General features: G+C 46.4%; 1 protein-coding gene across 1 annotated transcript in view; it reads left to right on the forward strand.

Annotated features, from left to right (window-relative positions):
- Nucleotides 1-24,509, forward strand: part of dhx58 (DEXH (Asp-Glu-X-His) box polypeptide 58) — a 49,349-nt gene that overhangs the window by 21,518 nt on the left and 3,322 nt on the right. The window contains exons 7-12 of the mRNA XM_078224044.1: nucleotides 74-200; nucleotides 2,070-2,258; nucleotides 3,904-4,154; nucleotides 12,660-12,809; nucleotides 18,459-18,620; nucleotides 22,286-22,476. Coding sequence (XP_078080170.1) covers nucleotides 74-200; nucleotides 2,070-2,258; nucleotides 3,904-4,154; nucleotides 12,660-12,809; nucleotides 18,459-18,620; nucleotides 22,286-22,476 — 1,070 coding nt within the window. The remainder of the gene's footprint in view (nucleotides 1-73; nucleotides 201-2,069; nucleotides 2,259-3,903; nucleotides 4,155-12,659; nucleotides 12,810-18,458; nucleotides 18,621-22,285; nucleotides 22,477-24,509) is intronic.

Raw genomic sequence — 24,509 nt, forward strand, 5'->3', positions numbered from 1 at the left:
AAAAAGGATGCTTGAAGCACATTATCTAGTGCGAATTTCTAAACGTTCACCTTTCATCGTGACTTTCATGCAGGACCCCTTTGGCGACACAATTAAACAGATGATGAGAACCATTCACTCCCACTTGGATGAACCTACAGTCCCAGGAAAGTTTGGGTCACAGATTTATGAGCAAGCGGTTGTCGAGCTGGAGAAAGAAGGTGAGGGAATCCATTTCTTGTTGCACGCAGTAAATCATTTGCACCAGAGATCCAGGGTAATGCTCTGGGGACCTGGGTTCGAATCTCACCACGGCAGATGGTGAAATTTGAACTCAATGATAAAAATCTGGAATTAAGAATCTACTAATGACCATGAAACCATTGTCAATTGTCGGAGAAACCCATCTGGTTCGCTAATGTCCTTTAGGGAAGGAAATCTGCCGTCCTTACCTGGTCTGACCTACATGTGACTCCAGACGCATAGCAATGAGGTTGACTCTTCAATTCCCTCTGAAATGGAGGGCAGTTATGGATGGGGAAATAAGTGCTGGCCCAGCCAGTGACGCCCACGTCCCGTAAATGAATTTTTAAAAAACGATTAGGTGATAAGCAGAGATACAAACGTGAAACTCTACGTGGAAATATGCCTCCCTCTCAACTGAATGGACTTACTTGAGAAGTTTAAACACAGCCCCCCTGTGAAAAGGAGGGAGTGGCATGTGGTGTTCCAACAAATAATGCAAAATCAGCAGTCAGGCAAAAAAAAAAGACTTGCATCTATGTAGCACCCTTCATGGCCACCTGATATTGCAAATCTCTTTACAACCAGTTAAGTGTCTTTATTTAAGCAGTTAAACATTTAAACGCTGTTGTAATGTCGGAAATGCGGTAGCCAATTCGGGCACAGCAAACCGCCACAAACAGTAATGGTATATTTTTGTGATGGGGTCTTGGTCCAAAAGGCAGCACCTTTGACAGGACAGCACACCCTGAGTAAGGCATTGGAGAGCCAATCTTGATTTCAAGTCCAAAGATATGTGGGTTAGGTTGATTGGCCCTGTTAAATTGTCACTTAGTGTCGGGGGATTAGCAGGGTAAATATAATGGGTTACAGGAATAGTGTCTGGATGGGACTGTGTTCGGTGCAGACTCGATGGGCCGATAGGCCTCCTTCTGCACTGTAGGATTCCACGGATTCTAAGTCCTGGAGCAGGATTTAAAATTTGAATCCTGTGACTAAGAGGCAAGATTGCTACCAACGTGCCATGCTTGCCATGCACCTCGTAAAGCTTCCCAGGGTGGCATAGTGGTTAGCACTGCTACCTCACAGCGCCAGTGACCCCGGTTCAATTCCAGTCCTGGGTGACTGTCTGCATCGAGCTTACACGTTCTCCCTGTGTCTGCGTGGGTTTCCTCTGGCTGCTCCGGTTTCCTCCCACAGTCTAAAGATGTGTGGGGTAGCTGGACTGGCCATGCTAAATTTGCACGTTCTCCCAGTGTCTACGTGGGTTTCTTCCGGGTGCTCCAGTTTCCTCCCAAACTTCAAAGGTGTGCAGGTTAGGTGGATTGGCCATGCAAAGTTGCCCCTTAGTGTCAGGGGGATTAGCGGGGTAAATGCAGGCGATTATAGGGATAGGATCTGGGAGGGATTGTTGTTGGCACAGGCTCGATGGGATTCCATGAAAAAACAGTTGAGGCCAAAACATTGAATGTTTTCAAGGAGGAGTTAAACATCTTTGATTTGATTTATTATTGTCACATGTATTACTATACAATGAAAAGTATTGGTTCTAGCGCGCTATACAGACAAAGCATACCGTTTATAGAGATGGAAAGGAGAGGGTGCAGAGTATAGTGTTACAGTCATAGCTAGTGTGTAGGGAAAGATCAACTTAATCTCTTGGGAGCGAAGGGGATCAAAGGGAGGATGTCGGAATCAGGCTATTGTGTTGGATGGTCACCATGATCAAAATGATTGGCCATGCAAACTCAAAGGGCTGAATGGCCTATTCCTGCTCCTATTTTCTATGTTTCTATGTGTACAGGTTCTGCATGTCTAATCTTTATTCTGTATTTGGATGTTGCTAGGCGCCATTGATTCCAACAGAAAAAAACGTAACTGTGCCCTTCACCTCCGGAAATACAATGATGCTCTCCTGATCAATGAGACAGTGCGTATGATCGACGCCTTAGAATACCTGGAGGAATTCTACGACATTGAGAAAACTAAAAATATTCTTGATCAAACAGATCGCTTGCTTCTCAAGGTGTTTTATGGTAAGGATGCATTCTGGTTTATAGAGTCATGGAATCCCTACAGTGCAGAAGAGGCCATTTGGCCCATCGAGTCTGCACCTACTCTCTGACAGAGTATCTTACCCAGGCCTATTCTACCCCTGTAACCCCACACACTTAACATGACTAATCCATATAACCTACATAAATTGGGACACTAAGGGGTAATTAGCATGGCCAGTCCAGCTAACGCACAGATCTTTGGACTGTGGGAGGAAATCGGAGCACCCAGAGGAAACCTACACAGACACGGAGAGAAAGTGCAAACGCCACACAATCATCCAAGACTGGAATTGAGCCCGGGTCCCTGGTGCTGTGAGGCAGCAATGCTAACCACCGAGCCACCCTTTAATGGAAAGGTTTGTTTCCGTAAGGTGATTATATAAGAAACAGGATTAGGAGTGAGCCATTCGGCCCCTCGAGCCTGTTCCGCCATTCAGTAAGGTCCTGGTTGCTTTGACTATGTCCTTAATTACACTTTCCTGCCTGTCCCTCTAAAACCCTTGACTCCCTTGTCAATCAGGAATCTGTGTAACTCAGTCTTGAATATATCCAATGACCCAGTCTGCACGGTCCGCTGGGGAAAAGAATTCTGAGGGAAGTAATTCCTCCTCATCTTTGTCTTAATTGGGAGAGCCCTTCTTTATAAACTGTGCCCCATAGTTCCGATTCCTTCAGAAACAGGAGAAGAAACAGCCTCACAGTGTCTACCTGTAGAGTCCCCTCAAAATCTTATACATTTCAATAAGCTCATCCCTCATTCTTCTGAACTCCAATTGGTGAAGACCCAACATAAGACAAAACCCTCATCCCTCAGAAATCAGCCTGGTAAACCTTCTCTGATCTTCCAGTGCAAGTATGTCCCTCCTTAAGTACAGTGACCAAAACTGTACACAGTACTCTAAATGTAATCTCAGCAATGCCCTATACAGTTCCAGCAACATTTCCCAACATTTATATACCGTCTCCTTTGTAATAAAGACCAATTGACTTCTTACTTACCTGCTGTACTTGCATGCCGACTTTTTGTGATTGATATACAAGAGCATCCAAATCCCTCTGTACTGTAGAACTCTCTCTCCATTTAAATAATACTCCGCTTTTCTGTCCTGCCTACCAAATCAGACAACCTCACATTTTCCCACATTATACTCCATCAGCCAATTTTTAGCACTGCTGCCTCACAGCGCCAGGGACCCTGGTTTATTTTCAGTCTCGGGTGACTGTGTGGAGTTTGCATGTTCTCCCCATGTCTACGTGCGTTTCCTCCGGGTGCTCTGGTTTCCTCCCACAGTCCAAAGATGTGTGGGTTAGGTTGATTGGCCATGATAAATTACTCTTTGGTGTCAGGTGGAATAGCAGGGTAAATATGTAGCGTTACGAGGATAGAGTCCGTGTGGGATTGTTGTCAGTGTTGACTCGATGGGCCAAATGGCCTCTTTCTGCACTGTAGAGATTCTGTGAAAGTTTTAGCTTTAGAACAGAATTAGCATAATTTTATTCTAAATAAGCATATTGCAATTTCACAAAAATGATAGTCAGATGAATGGCGTTGTGAAATGGTTGATTAATGAATGAACGTTGCTGCTGCGCTCTCCACTCCCCACACTCTGTGCTCTCTCATTAGACAGGAAAGACGTGCTGCGCTTACTCGCCTCAAACAAAGAGTACGAAAACCCCAAACTCAACACGCTGGAGAAAATACTCCTGGAACGGTTCAGTCTCACAAACTCCCGAGGGATTATCTTCACGAAAACACGGCAGAGCACGCACGCCATGCTGGACTGGATTAGGAGCAGTCATTTACTGGCAACCAAAATCAAAGCGGAATGTCTAACAGGGGCCGGTGTCAATAGCCAGACAAAGCACATGACTCAGGTGAGCTGGAACGATGTGGCGCACTGAAAATACCAATCTCAACCATGGTTACCATCTTTGTAGTGAAGCTGGTTGGGATTGCGATTAATTTTTTATTCATTCGTTTACTTTTTATATTAAAAGAATTACTTCATCCTTAAAGTTACAAAGCCAAATGTTCAGGGTAGACTGGGTAAACTCAAATCCATTCCTTGCTTGTTCCAAAAACCAAATTCAAAATCCAATTGAATCCAGTTCACTGTTCTGGCCTTTTGGCCAAGTGCAGTCATAGAGGTTTACAGCATGGAAACAGACCCTTCGGCCTTTTCGCCCAGCTTGTCCTTGCCGCCCCTTTTTATAGCCACTAAGCTAGTCCCAATTGCCCCGTTTGGCCCATATCCCTCTATAGCCATCTTACCCATGTAACTGCCTAAATGCTTTTAAAAGACAAAATTGTACCCGCCTCTACTACTACCGCCGGCAGCTTGTTCCAGATATTCACCACCATCTGTGTGAAAAAATTGCCCCTCTGGACCCTTTTGTATCTCTCCCCTCTCACCTTAAACCTATGCCCTCTAGTTTTAGACCCCCCTACCTTTGGGAAAATATATTGACTATCTAGCTGATCTAAATGTATCCACATAAAAGCTTGAGATCACGTCCCAACTGACTAAAAAACAGCTTCTTCCCAACTGACTAAAAAACAGCTTCTTCCCTGCTGCCATTAGACTTTTGAATGGACCTACCTTGTAATACGTTGATTTTTCTCTACACCCTAGCTATGATATTAACGAGACATTCTGCATTCTCTCCTTTCCTTCTCTATGAACAGTATGCTTTGTCTGTATAGCGTGCAAGAAACAATACTTTTCACTGTATACTAATACATGTGACAATAATAAATCAAATCAAATAATGATCCAAGTACACAGAGTAGTGAGGCGATAAGTACAAAAGATGAATATCATCCCAGTCCTTTGGGGAACAGGTGTTGATGCCATCTGGCTCTCTTGCATTTCTGCCCTTCTCCCTTGAGGCAATTCTTTATTTACTCCCAACTCCAGCCTGCATCCATCTGATCGTAAGATCTTCCACTCATTGTAGCCAATTTAACCCCCATATTCATGTTTTTAGTTTTGTTTCTTCCTGACTCTTAAGTAATATTTTTTCTAAACATTTGCAGCAAGAGAGTTTACGATTCCAGACCAATGTCCCAAGTTCTGTTCTTTTTCTGTCCTTTCCTGAAGATAACGGATTTGTGAGGCAGTACTATCACAGTGCTGGTGATGACAATTATGTGCCTTGCCTGAGTGGCCATTGTTATGCACAAGTTGAAACAATAATAATTAACAGACTAATTGATTGTGGATTAGAAACTTCAGGTCAACCTAATCTTCTGTCATGGATATCCACATAGACGCACTTCTATGCAGGAGAAATAGCCACAAGGAACCTTTACTGATTTAAGCCTTTCCATATCAGGCATGCCGAGGCTGGTAACCTCATCATTATCTAACCCTATTCAAACTGGATCTCATCTTGGCCATTACTACCATACCATACTTTCCTTTATCCGTTGCAGTTAAGATTCACTGAGATTTCTTTTCTTCATTCTTAGGATGTGGGTGTTGCTGGCTGGGCCAACATTTATTACCCATCCTTAATTGACCTTGAGAAGGTAGTGGTGAGCTGCCATCTTGAAACATTGTGGTCCATGTTGGTGTTGGTACACCCACAGTGCCGTTAAGGAGGGTGTTCCTGCACTTTGACCCAGCAACAGTGAAGGAACGGCAGTATAGTTCCAAGTCAGGATGGTGTGTGATGGCTTGGAGGAGAACTTGCAGAGGAGGCGAGGGCCTAGTGGCGTAAATCGTTAGACTATCAATCCAGAAACACAGCTAATGTTCTGGGGATCTGGGTTCGAATCCTGCCACGGCACATGATGGAATTTGAATTCAGCAAAAAAATACCTGGAATTAAGAATCTACTGAAGACTATGATTGTTGGAAAAATGCATCTGGTTCACTGATGTCCTTCAGCGGAGGAAATCTGCCATCCTTACCTGGCCTGGCCTACATGTGACTCCAGAGCCACAGCAATGTGGTTGACTCCCAACTGCCCTCAGGCAACCAGGGATGGGCAATAAATGCTGGCCAGCCAGCGACACCCATGTCCCATGAATGAGTACAAAAAAGGTACGTTCCCATGCTTTTACTGTCCTTGTCCTTCTAGGTGGCAGAGATTGCGGCTTTGGACAGTGCTGGTGAAGGAGCCTTGGTGAGCTCTGTTGAACCTTTTCTTACATCTGTTCACTGGAGCCGCAGTGCTGCCCACTTTTATCTCACAGCACATCACAAATAGGCCGTGTATCCTGGATATATCAAAGAGGAAGTAACTCAGTGAACAGCATGCCAGCATTCTTTGGATTAGTCAGCAGCTGCTGCTGGTAAACGCCAAAGTAACATTATCACTGCATTGCAATGAATTTCCTCCTGCATATTTAATTGAATTAATTCTAAACTGTTAAAAATATGGGACAAAGCTTAACAAAAAAAAAGCAGACACAGCAAATGATACCGTACACAAAATAGGTACTGTACTGGAACAACAAGACAGTGATTGCTTCAAAAAATCTTGAAGATTTTTAAAAATTCAATCATGAGACATGGGTGTCACTCGCTGGCCAGCATTTATTGCCCCCATCCCTAGTTGCCCTTGAGAAGGTGGTGGTGAGCCGCCCTTTTGAATCGCTGCAGCCCATGCGCTGTGGGTTGACCCACAATGCCGTTAGGGAGGGAATTCCAGGATTTTGACCCAGCAACTGCGAAGGAACAGTGATATATTTCCAAGTCAGGATGGTGAGTGGCTTGGAGGGGAACTTGCAGGTGGTGGTTCCCATGTATCACCACTCAGGTGGTGGTGTTCCCACGTATCTGCTGCCCTTGTTCTTCTAGGTGGAAGTGGTCGAGGGTTTGGAAGGTGCTGTCTAAGGATCTTTGGTGAATTTCTGCAGTGCATCTTGTAGATTGTACACACTGCTGCTACTGAGCTTCGGTGGTGGAGCGAGTGGATGTGGTGCCAATCAAACGGGCTGCTTTGTCCTGGCTGTTGTCGAGCTTCTTGAGTGATGTTGGAGCTGCACCCATCCAGGAAAGTGGAAAGTATTCTATTACACTCCTGACTTGTGTCTTGTAGATGGGGGACAGGCTTTGGGGAGTCAGGAGGTGAGTTACTCACCACAGTATTCCTGGTCTCTGACCTGTTGTTGTAGCCACTGTGTTTATGTGGCACGGCACATGATGGAATTTGAATTCAGCAAAAAAATACCTGGAATTAAGAATCTATTGAAGACTATGATGGTTGGAAAAATGCATCTGGTTCACTGATGTCCTTCAGCGGAGGAAATCTGCCATCCTTACCTGGCCTGGCCTACATGTGACTCCAGAGCCACAGCAATGTGGTTGACTCCCAACTGCCCTCAGGCAACCAGGGATGGGCAATAAATGTGTGTGCTTTTTTTTTGTTAAGCTTTGTCCCATATTTTTAACAGTTTAGAATTAATTCAATTAAATATGCAGGAGGAAATTCATTGCAATGCAGTGATAATGTTACTTTGGTGTTTACCAGCAGCAGCTGCTGACTAATCCAAAGAATGCTGGCATGCTGTTCACTGAGTTACTTCCTCTTTGATATATCCAGGATACAAGGCCTATTTGTGATGTGCTGGGACATGGGTGCCACTTATGTGGCAAGTCCAGTTGAGTTTCCAGATTCTGGAAATTCCAAGGATGTTGACGGTGGGGGATTCAATGATGGTAACACCATTGAATGCCAAGGGGTGATGGTTAGATTCTCTCTTGTTGGTGATGGTTGTTGCCTGGCATTTGTGTGGCATGAATGTTATTTGCCACTTGTCAGCCCAAGCCTGGATATTGTCTAGACCTTGTTGCATTTGAACATGGCTGCTTTAGTATCTGAGGAGTGCTGAACATTGTGCAATCATTGGCGAACATTCCCACTTCTGATGAGAGGTTAATGCTGATGGTAAAAAGGGTCAGCTTAGGAGATTTACCACCTCCCGCGTCATGTATTCCAGTTTTTAGAAATATTTTAGAAATAAAAATATCATAAAAAATACCAACACAGTAGTGAAAATATCAGGGTGATAGTTTTGAATGGAGGAAGAACAGAGTCTGAGGGAAGGGGCCATTCCTGATGTCAGTGAATGTTGGAGTGTCGGTACTGGGTGATGAAGAGCTGAGTCAGAAGGAGTTCAAGGGGCAAGTGCAGAGACGTCAGTGAGCAGCTACGGAGGAAGCAGGAGAAGGCTGAGGAAGCTCCGTACATTTCCCAACTGCCATCCGGGTGACTCCTACATAGTCTGATTGATAGCATTCAAGAAGCATTGTAAGATTCAGATCTTTCAGCTTTGGTCCCAACTTTGCCTCCTTCTGCACTGGAGGGAATCATAGAATCCCTCCAGTGCAGAAGGAGGCCATTTAGCCCACTGAGCCTGTACCGACAACAATCCCATCCAGGCCCTATCCCTGTAACCCCAGTTATTTACTCTGTTGGTCCCCTGACACTAAGGGGCAATTTAGCATGGCCAATCCACCTAACCCATACATCTTTAGACTGTGGGAGGAAACCGGAGCACCCGGAGGAAACCCACGCAGACATGGGGAGAATGTGCAATCTCCACACAGACAGTGACCCAAGCTGGGATTGAACCCGGGACCCTGGCACTGTGAGGCAGCAGTGCTAACCACTTCGCCACCGTACCGCCCAAATAATAGACAGCGAGGAAAGACACCAGGAACGATTCCAGAACAGGGAGCGAGAGCGACATAACCCCTACCAAAAAAAAAAATCCTCCAGCCCCATAGTTTGCCAGAAATTAGAAAACCTCTCCAGAAGTTTCCAAAAATCAAAGAGTAAAATCATACATGGATCGTGGCAGACAGCCACAGATTTCACGGGAGCAGAGGGAATGCAGCACGTCAACTAAATTACACGGAACAACTTGAATAATCAAACCAGACAATATTTTGCATTTGCCATTATCTCATCTGACCCCCTCGGATGACTTTGTACAATTAACGATGCAGCAAAATGAACCCTAGCGTTCGCAAAATTATAACAAATGTGCTAATTTAAACAATTCCATTAACTCCGTCTCACACTCCTGTTCATCGCAGGGCACGGAAATATACCTACAAATGGTCCATTCATTTAAATGTGTTTTATTAAAAAAATACATCACTGAATTTAATGCAAGCTATTCCTACTTGACTAATATACAATGGAGTTTAAGCAGCCTTACAATGGAAACGTTAATGGAATATCACTTGATTAAGTTGGCACAGGACAAGGCAAATCTCTTTGGAGGATGTCTGCCTCTTTCCAATGTGATTGCTCAGAGAAAACTGCTGGTAATGAATTTCAAGGCAATTGGCTTCGGGGTGAGAAAAGAGCTGCTCGCAGAGTCAGGTCTCTGAAGACTACTTGCCGAGTGTTATGAACAGTTTGATCAAAGGATTCTGGCATGAAGATTCACCACTGTACTCAGGGACTATTCACACATCACCAAATGAGCTGATGCATTGGGAAATTCTCCAGGCTAAATTATTACAAAGTCGCTACCCTTCTGGATTCTTCTGAATCAAATGTTTCAGTTGCAAAGGTTTTTTGTGACGCTGATAAATAAACTTAAAACTTAAAAATAACACTTGATCTTGTTGGTAACCTGATTGGGGCTACCACGTCTGAGGCAAGTATCTTGACACCCAACCATTCAATGCTTTCCAATGATGTTTTCCTAATGGCTGCATGGGGTTGGTTAGCTCAGATGGCTGGTTCGTGATGCAGAGCGATGCCAACAGCGTGGGTTCAATTCCCGTACCGGCTGAGGTTATTCATGAAGGTCCGTCCTCTCAATCTTGCCCCTCACCTGAGGTGTGGTCACCTGGGGCTATGGTGACTTACCTTTACTGGTCAAACAAAATGACTTCATAAAACCTACAGAAACTGAACGATCACACGTTTGCTCTGAAGCTGGTAAATGTTTTAAACTGCTGAAAAAATGATTTTTTTTACCGGATGAGTTTCAAATCTTACAGTTTCTTTAGCAGTCAAACAGTTTGTTGGAGTTTCCCTGCAGTTTAGCCACCGAGAGATGCAAAACTTGAGCTATTATTGAGCAAAAGCTATAATTATAACCATGAAAAGTTGACAGGCAATTTCCATTACATGTGGACATCTGAGGAATCATAAACAGGACTAGCTTTGTAAAATATTGCTTGTACATTGTCCTTATCATTCATTCAATCCTCCTTCTTCAAAGACCACTCTTCGCTCTTTCTCAATGTCAAATGCACTCTTACTGATCCCTATTTTAAATAACTTGGCCCAGTTTCACTGTATATTCTTGAACCAATTCCTTTCCATCAGGGAGACTTTGTCCCCTCCTGCAACTCTCAATGGCAGCTGATAGGGTGATCATTGTATTTCACCCTAACATTAACTGCAGCTAACACTGGAATTTAGTTATTGGAATTTCACACCAGTTTTGCTTAGCGGAATGTGATTTGGGAATTTCCTGTACTGTATCAATGGTGAAAGTAAGTTTTTTAAAATTCATTCGTGGGACAGGGTTGTCACTGGCTGGCCAATATTTATTGCCCATCCCTTGTTGCCCGAGGGCAGTTGAGAGTCAACCACATTGCTGTGGCTCTGGAGTCACACGTAGGCCAGACCAGGTAAGGACGACAGATGTCCTTCCCTAAAGGATGTTAGTGAACCAGATGGGTTTTTCCGACAATCGACAATGGTTTCATAGAAAGAAAGAAAGAAAGAAACCCTACAGTGCAGAAGGAGGCCATTCGGCCCATCGAGTCTGCACCGACCACAATCCCACCCAGGCCCTAACCCCACATAGTTACCCGCTAATCCCTCTAACCTACGCATCCCAGGACACTAAGGGGCAATTTAACATGGCCAATCAACCTAACCCGCACATCTTTGGACTGTGGGAGGAAACCGGAGCACCCGGAGGAAACCCACGCAGACACGAGGAGAATGTGCGAACTCCACACAGGCAGTGACCCGAGCTGGGAATCGAACCCGGGACCCTGGAGCTGTGAAGCAGCAGTGCTAACCACTGCGCTACCGTGCCGCCATCAGTAGTTTCAGAATCATGGCCATCAGTAGTTTCAGAATTCCAGATTTTTTCTTATTGAATTCAAATTCTACCATCTGCCGTGGCGGGATTCGAACCCCGGTCCCCAGAACGTTAGCTGAGTTTCTGGATTAATGGTCTAGCGATAATACCACTAGACCATCGTCTCCCATAGAGTGAATCTCAAACTGGACTCCTCCTGCTCCTATCTTCTATGTTTCTATGCGCAGTCGATGGGATCAGACAGTCCCGTCAGCATAAATGGTAGCAAGATTTTGGCGATAATATGCACATGTGGCCATTTTTCAAATCACTCAAAACCTCCTCAAAATCAACTTTACAAGTTCCAAAAAGTGTGTCACCCTGTTCTTCAGTGCTTAATTTTTCAAATGAAAGCGAAAATAAATCCCAGTCTCATCATCTTTTTGTCATGCATTGCGTAGAGAAAAGATTAACATGTGGGGCGTGATCTTACCGGCCATTCATGTCACGTTCCCGCTGCAGCGAGGGCGGAAAATTAGACGCCCAGCCAAATCTCTGTTCACTGCAGCGGGATGGGAAAATCCCACCGGCCTGAATGGTGATAAGAATCTGGCCATGGACTCTCAGCCAATAGCCATTATTGAACTAACTGTACTTGCACCTCCATATTTTTCCAAGATGGCACCAGAGCAAGGCGACTTCTTGCAAGCTGTGCCCAGCATACTTTCTAATTCTATCTTTTACTCTCGTTCTATGCTTCTGAAACTTCGTTCTAACTCTTTTAAACTCTCAACACCCTCGCTATGACTGTAATACTACATTCTGCACTCTCTCGTTTCCTTCTCTATGAACTGGAGATGCCGGCGTTGGACTGGGGTGGGAACAGTAAGAAGTCTCACAACACCAGGTTAATGTGTATTGACCACTCACCTGATGAAGGAGCAGCGCTCCGAAAGCTTGTGATACCAAATAAACCTGCTGGATTTTAACCTGGTGCTGTGAGACTTCTTACTGTTCTCTATGAACGGTATTCTTTGTATAGCGCGCAAGAAACAATACTTTTCACTGTATACTAATACATGGGACAATAAATCAAATGAAATCAAACAATAAGGGCAGCAGAAAGGACAATGCAACAAACTGTTCAGATTTTGCAATTTACTGCAAATGTTTTGGATGGTGACCATTCATCAGAACTGGAACAATTTAAAGAAAGTTGAGAATTGTGAAATGCACTTTCCTCCCATTCTAATTTTTTGATGTTTAGTCTGATTTGTTTTAGACTTTGTAACGATGCCTACAGATAAGTTAACAGGTGTACAGAATATTTGGTACTCAATATTTCCTGTGTGTTTATGATGTTACAGCAAGAGCAACACAATGTCATCCAGAAATTCCGTAATGGCGACATCAACCTCCTCGTTGCCACCAGTGTTGCGGAAGAAGGCTTGGATATCAGAGAATGCAATGTGGTCATCCGCTATGGACTTATCACCAATGAGATTGCTATGGTTCAGGTAAATCAATATGAAATGCGGAATTAATCAGAGTACAGTTTCATGTTTAGTTTTTCGTCCTGTTTGCGGCAGGCACCATTATACAAGATTAACATGCAGGAAACGACCATCTGGTCCCTCAGGCCTGCAGAGAAAAGGTGCAGGGCCAATTAGGGGTAAGATGCTTAGGCAAATTCCTCTTCCATGCCCTTGGGTGATTGAAAGCAGCCTAAGAGATCACACAGGCCAAAGGATACTTATAAAGATGCTTTATTTCTGTACGATGTCACCTCTCCCTCAGTCAGGAATCACAGACTGTCAATCGCCACAAATGCAAACTCTATTTTAGATGTTGATAGAATCCATACAATCCCTACAGTGCAGAAGGAGGCCATCGGGTCTGCACTGACTCTTTGATAAAGTATCTTCCCTAGGCCCTCTCCCCTGCCCTATCACATATTTACCCCACTAATCCACTTAACCCACACATCTCGGGACAATAACGAGCAATTTTAGCATGGCCAATCAACCTAACCTGCACATCTTTGGACTGTGGGAGGAAACCAGAGCACCCGGAGGAAACCCACGCCGACACGGGGAGAATGGGCAAACTCCACACAGACAGTGATCCAAGGCCGGATTCGAACCTGGGTCCCACGCTCTGTGAGTTAGCAGTGCTAACCACTGTGCCACCGTGCTGCTCTCCATGTTGATTAGGAATCAATCGTAGATCACTGAACAGTGTCAAAATGAAATCTACTTTCACTGGAAATATAAAATGGGCCACGATTCAAACTTGTTACATTTAAATTGTGCTGGGAATCAATGGAGCACATTTTCAGCACAACTAAGAGTAGTAGACCTAGAGAAATGATTACAAGCGAGGGAGGACATTGGATGAACATATCAAGTAGTATTAACTATTGGCTAGACTGCCAACTACTACAGTGGGCACTAGCTAGGTTGATTCAGCAAAGAGCAGAAGTGTACAGGTTTGAATTATGGAAAGTGGTAAAATCGACTGGGTTCTGAAATAGAATAAAGCATAGGCCATAAGACATAGGAGAAGAATTAAGCCACTCGGCCCATCGAGTTTGCTCCGCCATTCAATCATGGCTGATATTTTCCTCATCCCCATTCTTCTGCCTTTTCCCCATAACTCCTGATCCCCTTATTAATCAAGAACCTATCTATCTCTGTCTTAAAGACACTCAATGAGTGTCAGGTGAGCTTTAGAGTGCAAACCTTCCTTCAAAACTAGATCTGTACCTGGAACATTAACCGGTCTGTTCTCTGTACAGATGCTGCCTGGCCTGATGAGTGTGTCCAGCATTTTCCTCTTACTTTCAGATGCCCAACATTGACACTTTGCGTGAATTTTGTACTCCATCGTAGTCCCAAAAGTCAACTGTTGTTAGCCTTAGTCTGGTTGCTGAGGTATAGTTCCTGATGGGTTTGCTCGGGATAACATTGGATAGAGGTCCATGGACCTGCTTGTAGGTTTCAATGTCCTCCTTCGCCTCATTCCCACGAAACCTCTGACAAACCAATTCCCATTTGCATGCGATCGTGCTGTCCTCCTCACTTTCAAAGACATTATCATCACCTTTTCCTCAAGAAACCCAGTTCAAGTCCTCTGTCCTTGTTAACTTCCAGCTTTCTCTTCCTCTCAATTCCTTCAGTGTTGGTTCCTAAATCCATGCTCAGTGTTGCTGCCAGTGCATGTTGAAATCGCTCCCAATCTGGTTTCCATCTCGGCCACAGCATTGAAACAGCTCCGACCAAATATGTTTTCCACTCACGCTATCTTCCTTCAATTCCTTTCGCGGCACGGTAGCACAGTGGTTAGCACTGCTGCTTCACAGCTCCAAGGACCTGGGTTCGATTCCCGGCTTGGGTCACTGTCTGTGTGGAGTTTGCACATTCTCCTCGTGTCTGCGTGGGTTTCCTCTGGGTGCTCCAGTTTCCTCCCACAGTCCAAAGATGTGCGGGTTAGGTTGATTGGCCATGCTAAAATTGCTCCTTAGTGTCCTGAGATGCGTAGGTTAGAGGGATTAGCGGCTAAATGTGTAGGGATATGGGATAGAGCCTGGGTGGGATTGTGGTCGGTGCAGACTCGATGGGCCAGATGGCCTCTTTCTGCACTGTAGGGATTCTATGATTCTTTCCTCACTTCTCCAAATCAGAGCAATTGCCCTCACTTGGTTCCGCTCTTTTTTTTTGTATTCATTTATGGGACACGGGCGTCACTGGCTGGCCAGCATTTATTGCCCATCCCTAGTTGCCCGAGGGCAGTTGAGAGTCAACCACATTGCTGTGGCTCTGGAGTCACATATAGGCCAGAGCGGGTAAGGAAGGCAGATTTCCTTCCCTAAAGAACATCAGTGAACCAGATGGATTTTTCTGACAATCAACAGTAGTTTCACGGTCATCAGTAGCTTCCATGGTTTCAGATTTTTTTTATTGAATTCAAATCCCACCCTCTGCCGTGGCGAGATTCGAACCCGGGTCCCCTGAACATTAGCTGAGTTTCTGGATTAATCATCTAGCGATAATACCACTAAGCCATCGCCTTCTTGACAATCTTGCCATAGTCACATCATCTTCAGCTATGGTTTCTCTCCGTGCCCCTGCACTATTAGATGCAGAATTTCCCAAGAGCCTGTCCTTGTGCCCCCTGCTGCTTTGCAACGTCATCTGCAGCCATGGGATCAGCTTCCACATGGACAGTGATCCAATGTTCCCTCTAAGCTGCATGGATATGGGTGTACATCTTCGCAACGGTCTTAAAGGGGCCACGCAATGCAGCAAAACAGGATGCGGACAAAGGGAACATAAGAGGGAAATATTGCTGATGACACCGAGTTGCACCTCCGCAGTATCTCTCAAAGCCTCAGCTTCTGAGATGTCACACTGCAGGCCTGATATTCTCCAGTTAAATTGAGAAGAGGAAAGCCACCATCTTGCCGCCCCCCACCAACCCAAGATAAAGTCTGAACCCTCGCCTGTAATTCCATTTCCCGAGCTGTCCACAGTCTCCGGCTGAACCACAGTGGTCGGAATTCTCCGGCCGTTCACGCCCCGCCACCTTTGCCAGAGGACAGAGAATTTGGCGCTCAGTTAAATCTCCATTCGGGGATAGGCGAATCCCACTGGCCGGAGAATCCTGCCCGCGTGGTTTGCAAACTCGACAGGCAAATGACCCCTAGCTGAGCTTCCCACCTGGTAAATTCTTCATCGCAAAGGCTGACTGCTTCCAGCTCCCTCTCATTACCTGCCTCTACCCCAACCTAAACCCACGTGCTGCTGTGAACCTCAACTGTGCCACTATCACTGCCAGAGCCATCTCGTCCAAATCCTTCCTGTCCAGCTTTCCGCTCTCCACATGCCATGAACATCAGCTCATCTGTATCTCTGCTGTCTGTATTTCTTTCCACATCAACGCCTGCTCGTCGATGGCCCCTGCCTGTTCATGGTAACTGACCTCTGCAATCTCCATCCCTCCAGCCCCTCTCCAAATAACCTATTGCTTTTCCTCACACCAAAGAACAAAGAAGATTACAGCAAAGGAACAGGCCCTTTGGCCCTCCAAGCCTGCACCGACCATGCTGCCTGATTGAACTAAAATCCCCTACCCTTCCAGGGGCCATATCCCCCTATTCCCATCCTATTCATGTATTTGTCTAGACGCCCCTTAAAACTCACTATCATATTTGCTTCCACTACCTCCCCTGGCAGCGAGTTCCAGGCACCCACCACCCTCTGGATAAAAAACTTGCCTCGTACATCTCCTTTAAACCTTGCCCCTCGCACCTTAAACCTATGCCCCCTAGTAATTGACTCTTTCACCGTTTGGGGGTCCCTACTTTCTTTGCCCACCGTTGCTGCCATGCCTCAGATATTCTGGACCTGATGCTCTTTCTTGCTGTTCTGCCTCTCCTCTTCCCTCTCCTTCCCCCCTCAAAATCCAAACCTTGGATCAAGCTTTTGAACACCTGTTAAGGTCCAGGCCAGGAACTCCAAGGTGTTTTGTGAAGTTAGCCTAGATCCTAAGTTTTACTTTTGATTTTGGCATTAGGGTGAGCATAAGGTGTTTCACTCCAGATATGATTCAAGTGACCCACTTGGAAGCTTTTCTGAAAGGTTTATTTAAGAACACAGTCAGAATATAACAAAAAGAATTAGCATAACTTTTACCAATTACAAGACTTAAGTATAATTCTCAACAGCTAGCTATCTCTGTTGTTCCAATTCAAAGCAATACCTCAGACATACACCCTTCCTCAGAATCAGTTCGCACCAAAACGTGACACTAGATTTTCAGCTTTTTAACACTTCTGGACAGAGATCCCAACAGCAGTTTACAGCAGGTGGCACAGTGGTTAGCACTGCTGCCTCAATGTGCCAGGGACCCGGGTTCGATTCCCGGCTTGGGTCACTGCCTGTGTGGAGTTTGCACATTCTCCCCGTGTCTGCGTGGGTTTCCTCCGGGTGCTCCGGTTTCCTCTCTCAGTCCAAAGATATGCAGGTTAGGTGGATTGGCCATGTTAAATTGCCCCTTAGTGTCAGGGGACTAGTTAGGATCAATGCATGGGGTTATGGGGATTGGGCCTAGATGGGATTGTGGTCGGTGCAGACTTGATGGGCCGAATGGTGTCCTTCTGCACTGTAGGATTCTATGAATATATCCTCTAAAGAGCAAAACCTCAGAGAGGTAAACTTAGTCTCTGGCAGATTCCAGTCTCCAACTTCAGAGAGGGGTAAAGAGAGAGAGAGACTCCTCATTGTTACTCAAAAGCAACACCTGAGCTTGAATATTCTGTGGAAAAGCCAGTTTCCTCATCACATGACCATACCCGCCAAGCATCACAATGAGGCCCCACTCTGCAGAATCCCAGGGGAAAACAGCAGAACAGCGTTACTTCAGATTAAAAGCAACATTCTAGCCATTAGAAACAATTAGGCTGCTGCAACAGCAATACAGCATGCTGGTAGACACTATGGCCCCGAGTGCATAAAAAAACTGCTACAACAGATCCTGCACAAGAACATGGCTCAGATACATGTCTTAAAGGCACAGTATCGTCACAGCACCCCTTCTAAAACGTCCTCATTGGTCCTGATATCTATTTTCTGATTACGCCTTTGTGAAGCACCTTGGGAAGTCTTTCTCTGTTAGCATCACATTCCACATGCAGGGGAGGTGATGGCCTAGTGGTATTATCACTAGATTATTAATCCAGAAACTCAGCTAATGTTCGGGGGATTGGGGTTCAAACCCCGCCATGGTGGAATTTAAATTTAATTTTAAAAATCTGGAATTACTGATGATCATGAAACCGATTGTCGGAAAAACTCACCTGGTTCACTAATGTCCTTTAGGGAAGGAAATCTGCCGTCCTTACCTGGCCTGGCCTACATGGGACTCTGGAGCCACGGCAATGTGGTTGACTCTCAACTGCCCTCTGAAATGGCCAAGCGAGACACTCAGTTCAGAGGGGCAATTAGGGATGGGCAATAAATGCTGGGTCCAGCCAGTGACGCCCATGTCCCACGAATGAATTGAAAAAAAATTGGTGACTGCAGAGAAAATCTCCTGCTTGTCAAAGAGACTGGCGCTTGGAGCACTTGCCCGTTTGATAATCTTTGCACTTTGCCGCCTTCTCCCAGGCCAGAGGACGAGCCAGAGCTGAGAACAGCACTTACTCCGTGGTTGCTAAGCAAGGAGGGAGAGAGATCCAACGGGAGTTTACAAACGAGTTCCGTGAGGACCTTATGAAACGTGCAATAGAGGCTGTGCAAGAAATGCCTCCAGACGAATACCGTTTGAAGGTAAGGTGCTTGAATCATTTTGCACAAACTTTGTACCACAGCAAAACAGAATGCATGTTGCTGCAATATCGGCCACTAGGCAATTCTGTGTAGCCCAGAAATACAATGTATACAATTTCCCCTCGCTTCAGAACATTATACAAAGCAGAGAGATGGACCCTGAGCAGCAAGAGAATGACTTCAATGTTTGGGGGTGGCACGGCGGCACAGTGGTTAGCACTGCTGCTTCACAGCTCCAGGGACCCGGGTTCGATTCCCGGCTTGGGTCACTGTCTGTGCGGAGTTTGCACATTGTCCCCCCTGTGTGCATGGCTTTCCTCCGGGTGCTCCGGTTTCCTCCCACAGCCCAAAGACGTGCGGGTTAGGTGGATTGGCCAAGCTAAATTGCGCCTTAGTGTCAGGGGGACTAGCTAGGATAAATACATGGGATTATGGGGTCATGGGAATTGGGCTGGGTGGGTTTGTGGTCAGTGCAGACTCGATGGGCCAAATGGCCTCCTTCTGCACTGTAGGATTTTGCTGTGTTGTTGGGATCCACAGGGTCGGGCGTGGGGGTGGGGGGATGTGATGTCACTAAAATTGTGGTATCGGAGGCGTTGAAAATCAATGAAGCGAAGAAAGGTGAAGTGCTTTAGGAAGTTAAATATCAGGAAGCAGTGGCTTTCCCGTTGGTTATGAGTAGCCTGGGATCTGGGGTTTGAGGTTTTACCTATCTGATCTGCACTCATTGCTACTCTGCCTCTCCCAGTGCTTGTCCCTAATCCTCAATAGCAGCAACCTCCAGGTGTGTTTGGTTGTGTTGGTTGCAAACTGTAACAAAAGAATTCCAGGGGTTGTCTTAGGTCACTGGCAAAGGTTGCTCTTCTAACCAAGGTTATGCTAAAGCTGCATCAAACCTTGCTTAGGCCGCACTGTATGTAGTTCTGTTCACCATATTATAGAAAGGATATGGAGGCACAGGAGAGAGTGTGGAAAAAACAGTCCATGTCCAAATGCAGCAAGACAATATCAACGCTTGGGTTGACAATTGGCAATTAACATTCGCACCACATGTGCCGGGCAATGACCATCTCCAATAATAGAGGGTCTAACCATCGCCCCATGACATCCAATGGCATTACCATCGCTGAATCCTCCACTATCAATATCCTGGGTGACTCGCCATATAAATACTGTGGCTACAAGAGCAGATCAAAGGCTTGGAATCCTGCAGCGAGTTACTCACATCCTGACTCCCCAAAGCCTATCCATCATCTACAAGGCACAAGTCAGGAGTGTACTGGAATACCCTCCACTTGCCTGGAGTGAGTGCAGCTCCAACAACACGCAAGAAGCTCAACACCACCCAGGACAAAGCAGCCTGATTGATTGCTACCCCTTCCACAATCATTTAATCCCTCCACCACTGATGCATAGTAGCAGCAGTGTGTACCATCTACAAGATGCACTGCAGGAACTCACCAAGATTCCTTAGGCAGCACCTTCCAATCCCATGACCGCTTCCATCTAGAAGGACGAGGGCAGCAGATACTTGGGAACAACGCCACCTGCAAGTTCCCCTCCAAGCCACTCACCATCCTGACTTGGAAATATATCGCTGTTCCTTCCCTGTCGCTGGGTCAAAATCCTGGGACTCCCTCCCAAGCAGCACTGTGGGTGCACCTCCACCACAGGGACTGCAGTGGTTCAAGAAGGCAGCTCACCACCACCTTCTCAAGGGCAACAAGGGATGGGCAATAAATGCAGGCCTAGCCAGCGATGCCCACATCCTATAAAAATGAATCAAAAAAATAATTTAGAAGGACGATACAGAGGTGGACTTTTCCCAAAAAAATGACCGTAAGGGCGAGGAAATGGGAGCGATCCATGCCGATCTTTTTGGTGTGGACCGGACCGTAATCGTCCCACACTTAGTCAATTTTTGGGAAAGTTGTGAATTTCATGCCAGTTCTGAGAGGGCGGGGCCTAAACACAGTGGTGAGTCCGGCTGCCAAGTGATTGGGCACCGTTTTGAAAGGGCAAGCGCTGCCCCCAATGTTGCAGTTCACACCTCTTTAACCTGTGCTTAACCCTCTCTCCACTCGCATTGTCTGTACCTGTAAAGACTTGGTTACCTGTTAAGACTCGCATTCCAACCATTATCTTGTAATTGAGTCTGTGTCTATATATGCCCTATTTGTGAACCCACCTCTTCATTCACCTCTTGAAGGAGCAGCACTCCGAAAGCTCGTGCTAACAAATAAACCTGTTGGACTTTAACCTGGTATTGTGAAACTTCTTACTGTGTCTTCTTGCCCTTGGAGTGTGTACTCCAGTTAAATAATTCAGCAGCAGGTTTTTGTCAGTTTAAAATGAATAAATGTTTATATTTTCAGATGTTTACCTAGAATTAATGTAATGTCTCACTCACACACACAGACACACACACACACACATTGGATACAGATAGATTGTTCACTTTTACAGATCACAGTTACTTAGTCTCTAATTTACTATTACTGGTCTCCCAAGTGGCAGGCCTATGGTTTCTTGAATGGATTTGATGATTTCTAGTTGAAGTGAAGGTCTCAGAAAGTGAAGGGTTCACAGCCAGTTGTGAGGTTTCTTGCAGTCCAATATCCAGGAGGTTGGTTCTCAGGTGAACTTTGAAACTGGAACGGGTTAAGTATTTTGACTGCTTGATGACTTGCTGGATCTCGGACTGGCTGATGATTGGTGGTTCTGATAGGTCTGTGGAGTCCTGGGGTAATAATGGTGTAATCCCTGGAATTAGCTTCTATTCAATGACTGCTAGGTTAATGTTTTTGATGGAGGAGGCCATAGTGATACAGTGGGAAGTTATCAGTGGCTACTGATCTTCCTTTTTATCCAATATGGAACATGGAGACAGGCAGCCTGGAAATCCCATAGTTTTCAGGTGTTGTCCCATTCTTAAACAATGAGAAATGTGAATTCCACAGAATGCTATGAGTTACCTCACCAATGTTCATATTTAATTAGATAGTTGCTGGAGACTGGACTTGGTGGCACAGTGGTTAGCACTGCTGCCTCACAGTGCCAGGGTCCTAGGTTCGATTCCGGCCTTGGGTAACTGTCCGTGTAGAGTTTGCACGTTCTCCCCGTGTCTGTATGGGTTTCCTCCGGATGCTCCGGTTTCCTCCCACAATCCAAACATGTGCAGGTTAGGTGGATTGGCCATGCTAAATTAACCCATAGGCCAGAATTCTACCGGTGCGCCCACCCCGATTCCGGGGGTGGGCGGGGCTCGGAGAACGGCATTCTCCATCGGCCTCGGGCGGGGTCGTACGAACCTCGGGTGGACGTGCCGGTAAAATTCCACCCTTAGTGTCCTACGTTGCGTAGGTTCGATGGATTAGCTATGCTGAATGTACGGGGGAGGGTGCTCTTCAGGGAGTTGGTGCAGACTCGATGGGCTGAATGGCCTCCTTCAGCACTGTATGGATTCTGTGATACTATCCATAGTCCAAATGCTACATTTTCAGCAGCTGTTTTAACAGCTTGTCTGTGGACAGATTTTAGAAGCACTGAGTCCCTGCCTGCACTGTGTCGTAATTCTGGGCACTAGAGTGACAGAAAAGGCTGGAACATCTGGTTGGGAAGTCAAATTGCTGCCACTTTAACTCAAATCGCTTGTTCTATTGTAGATTCGAGAGCTGCAAGTGGAAGGTATAGTCAGCCGCAAAGTTAAAGAACAGAAGCAACATGCCACAAAGTCGGGAAACTATCCGAAAGACGTGAGGTTTTTTTGCCGGAACTGCAATGAGGCAGTGTGCCATGCCAATGACATTCAAATCATTGAGGGCATGCACCATGTTAATGTGAACCCAAACTTTAAGTAAGTCTGCAGCTAGATCTTTCTGATGCTTAACTTTTTGTGGTGAGCACATTGGGTGTGTTTTCACATTGAATGAATGCCATGCGATTGAGTTTTGCTTCTGTTCTCCCCTCCCCTGTGGATCTTTCCCGAGCATTTTCAACCCTCCCATGCCCTCTTCACCCCTCTGACGTTCTGCCCAGGTACAGTGCTGGAACGGTAAACAATCCCTAGCGTTAAAACAGAAAATGCCAGACCCCATATCCAGGGAAGCTCAGGACCGGATGTGCGGCAGGCACGGGGATCTTCTGGATTTTGGATCCCGAGGTGGTGGTGGGTATAGGATAATTAGTGCCTTTGCCGCTGAGCGGAATCCATGGTGGCACAGTGGTTAGCACTGCAGTCTCGCAGCGCTAGGGACGCAGGTTCAATTCCGGCCTCGGGTTACTGTCTGTGTGGAGTTTGCACGTGTCTGCGTGGGTTTCCTCCGGGCGGTCTGGTTTCCTCCCACAGTCCAAGGGTGCATGGGTTAGGTTGATTGGCCATGCTAAACTGACCCTAATGTCAGGGGATTAGCAGGGTAAATGTGTGGGGTTATGGGAACAGGGCCTCGGTGCGATTGTGGTTGGTGCAGACTCGATAGGCGGAGTGGCCTTTTTCTGCACTATAGGGATTCTATGAACCTGCTGTGACAGAAAGGAAGGGATGAGGGGCGGGTCAGACCTGCCTCCACCATTACTCCTGGGGATCCACGCACCATGACCAGTTCAGCAATGCCCGATGGGCACTGCCCAGCCATTGTGTCTGACCACCCGGAGACCCCAATGGTCTCTGAGCTCCCCCACCCTGGTGTGGCCATAGTGCCCTGGTGTGGGAGAATCGGAGAATCCCGGGAGCAGGGAGAATCCTGACTAACTGGGCACGATCTTACCAGCTGTTCACGCCCCCGCACCCCCCGCCACTGCAAGCAAGGATGGGGAATTTGGCGCTCAGCCAAACCTCTGTTCACTGCAGCGGGACTGGAAAGTCCCGCTGGCGTGAAAAGCTGGAAAATTCCGTCCTGCATATTTAAATGAATGGGTGGCACGGTGGCACAGTGGTTCGCACTGCTGCCTCACAGCGCCAGGGTCCCGGGTTCTATTCCGGCCTCGGGTCACTGTGTGCATGGAAATTGCACATTCTCCCCGTGTCTGCATGGGTTTCCTCCGGGTGCTCCGGTTTCCACCCACGCTCCAAAGATGGCCATGCTAAATTTCCCCTTAGTGTCAGGGGGATTAGCAGGGTAAATGTGTGAGGTTACAGGAATAGGGCCAGGGTGACATTGTTGTTGGTGCAGCTTGATGGGCCAAATGGCCTCCTTCTGCATTGTTGAATTCTCTGATTACGTGCGGGTGCGGGGGCTGGGAGAATCCTTAAGGGGGTTCCCGCCAGTGTTAAATCTGCAAGTCCTGTCTGACCCCCGACATGGCCCCAGTGCGCTTTGCATATGAGTGCATGAGGCCTGAAGACTGCCTCCAAGGTGTCTGGTACCTGCACTCGAATAACCTAGCGGGCCAGGGAGGGAGAAACAGTAAAACGCTCGGATCTGTGACTTAATATCAGGACTGAGAAAAGTTCAAAATTGAATAAGTTTTGTACAATGGAAAGGTCGGAAAAGTTCAGAAGAGGAAGAAAAGGGAAAGTCTGTGATTGGTGGAGGGCAGCAGAGGCGAAATGACAAAAGGTTTCAATGGTACAAAGTAAAGTGAAAAAGTAAAGTTTATTTTAAACACAAGTAGTCATACTGCAACAAAGTTACCGTGAAAATCCCCGAGCCACCACACTCCGGCGCCTGTTCGGGTACACTGAGGAGAATTTAGCATGGCCAATGCACCTAACCAGCATGTCTTTGGACTGTGGGAGGAAACCGGAGCACCCGGAGGAAACCCACACAGACATGGGGAGAATGTGCAAACTCCGCACAGACAGTGACCCAAGCAGGAATTGAACGCAGGTCCCTGGCGCTGTGAGGCAGCAGTGCCAACCACTGTGCCGCTATGCCGCCCCCAAACTTG

Source organism: Mustelus asterias, chromosome 11 (genome assembly GCF_964213995.1).
Source record: "Mustelus asterias chromosome 11, sMusAst1.hap1.1, whole genome shotgun sequence".
In the NCBI taxonomy this organism is placed as follows: domain Eukaryota; kingdom Metazoa; phylum Chordata; class Chondrichthyes; order Carcharhiniformes; family Triakidae; genus Mustelus; species Mustelus asterias.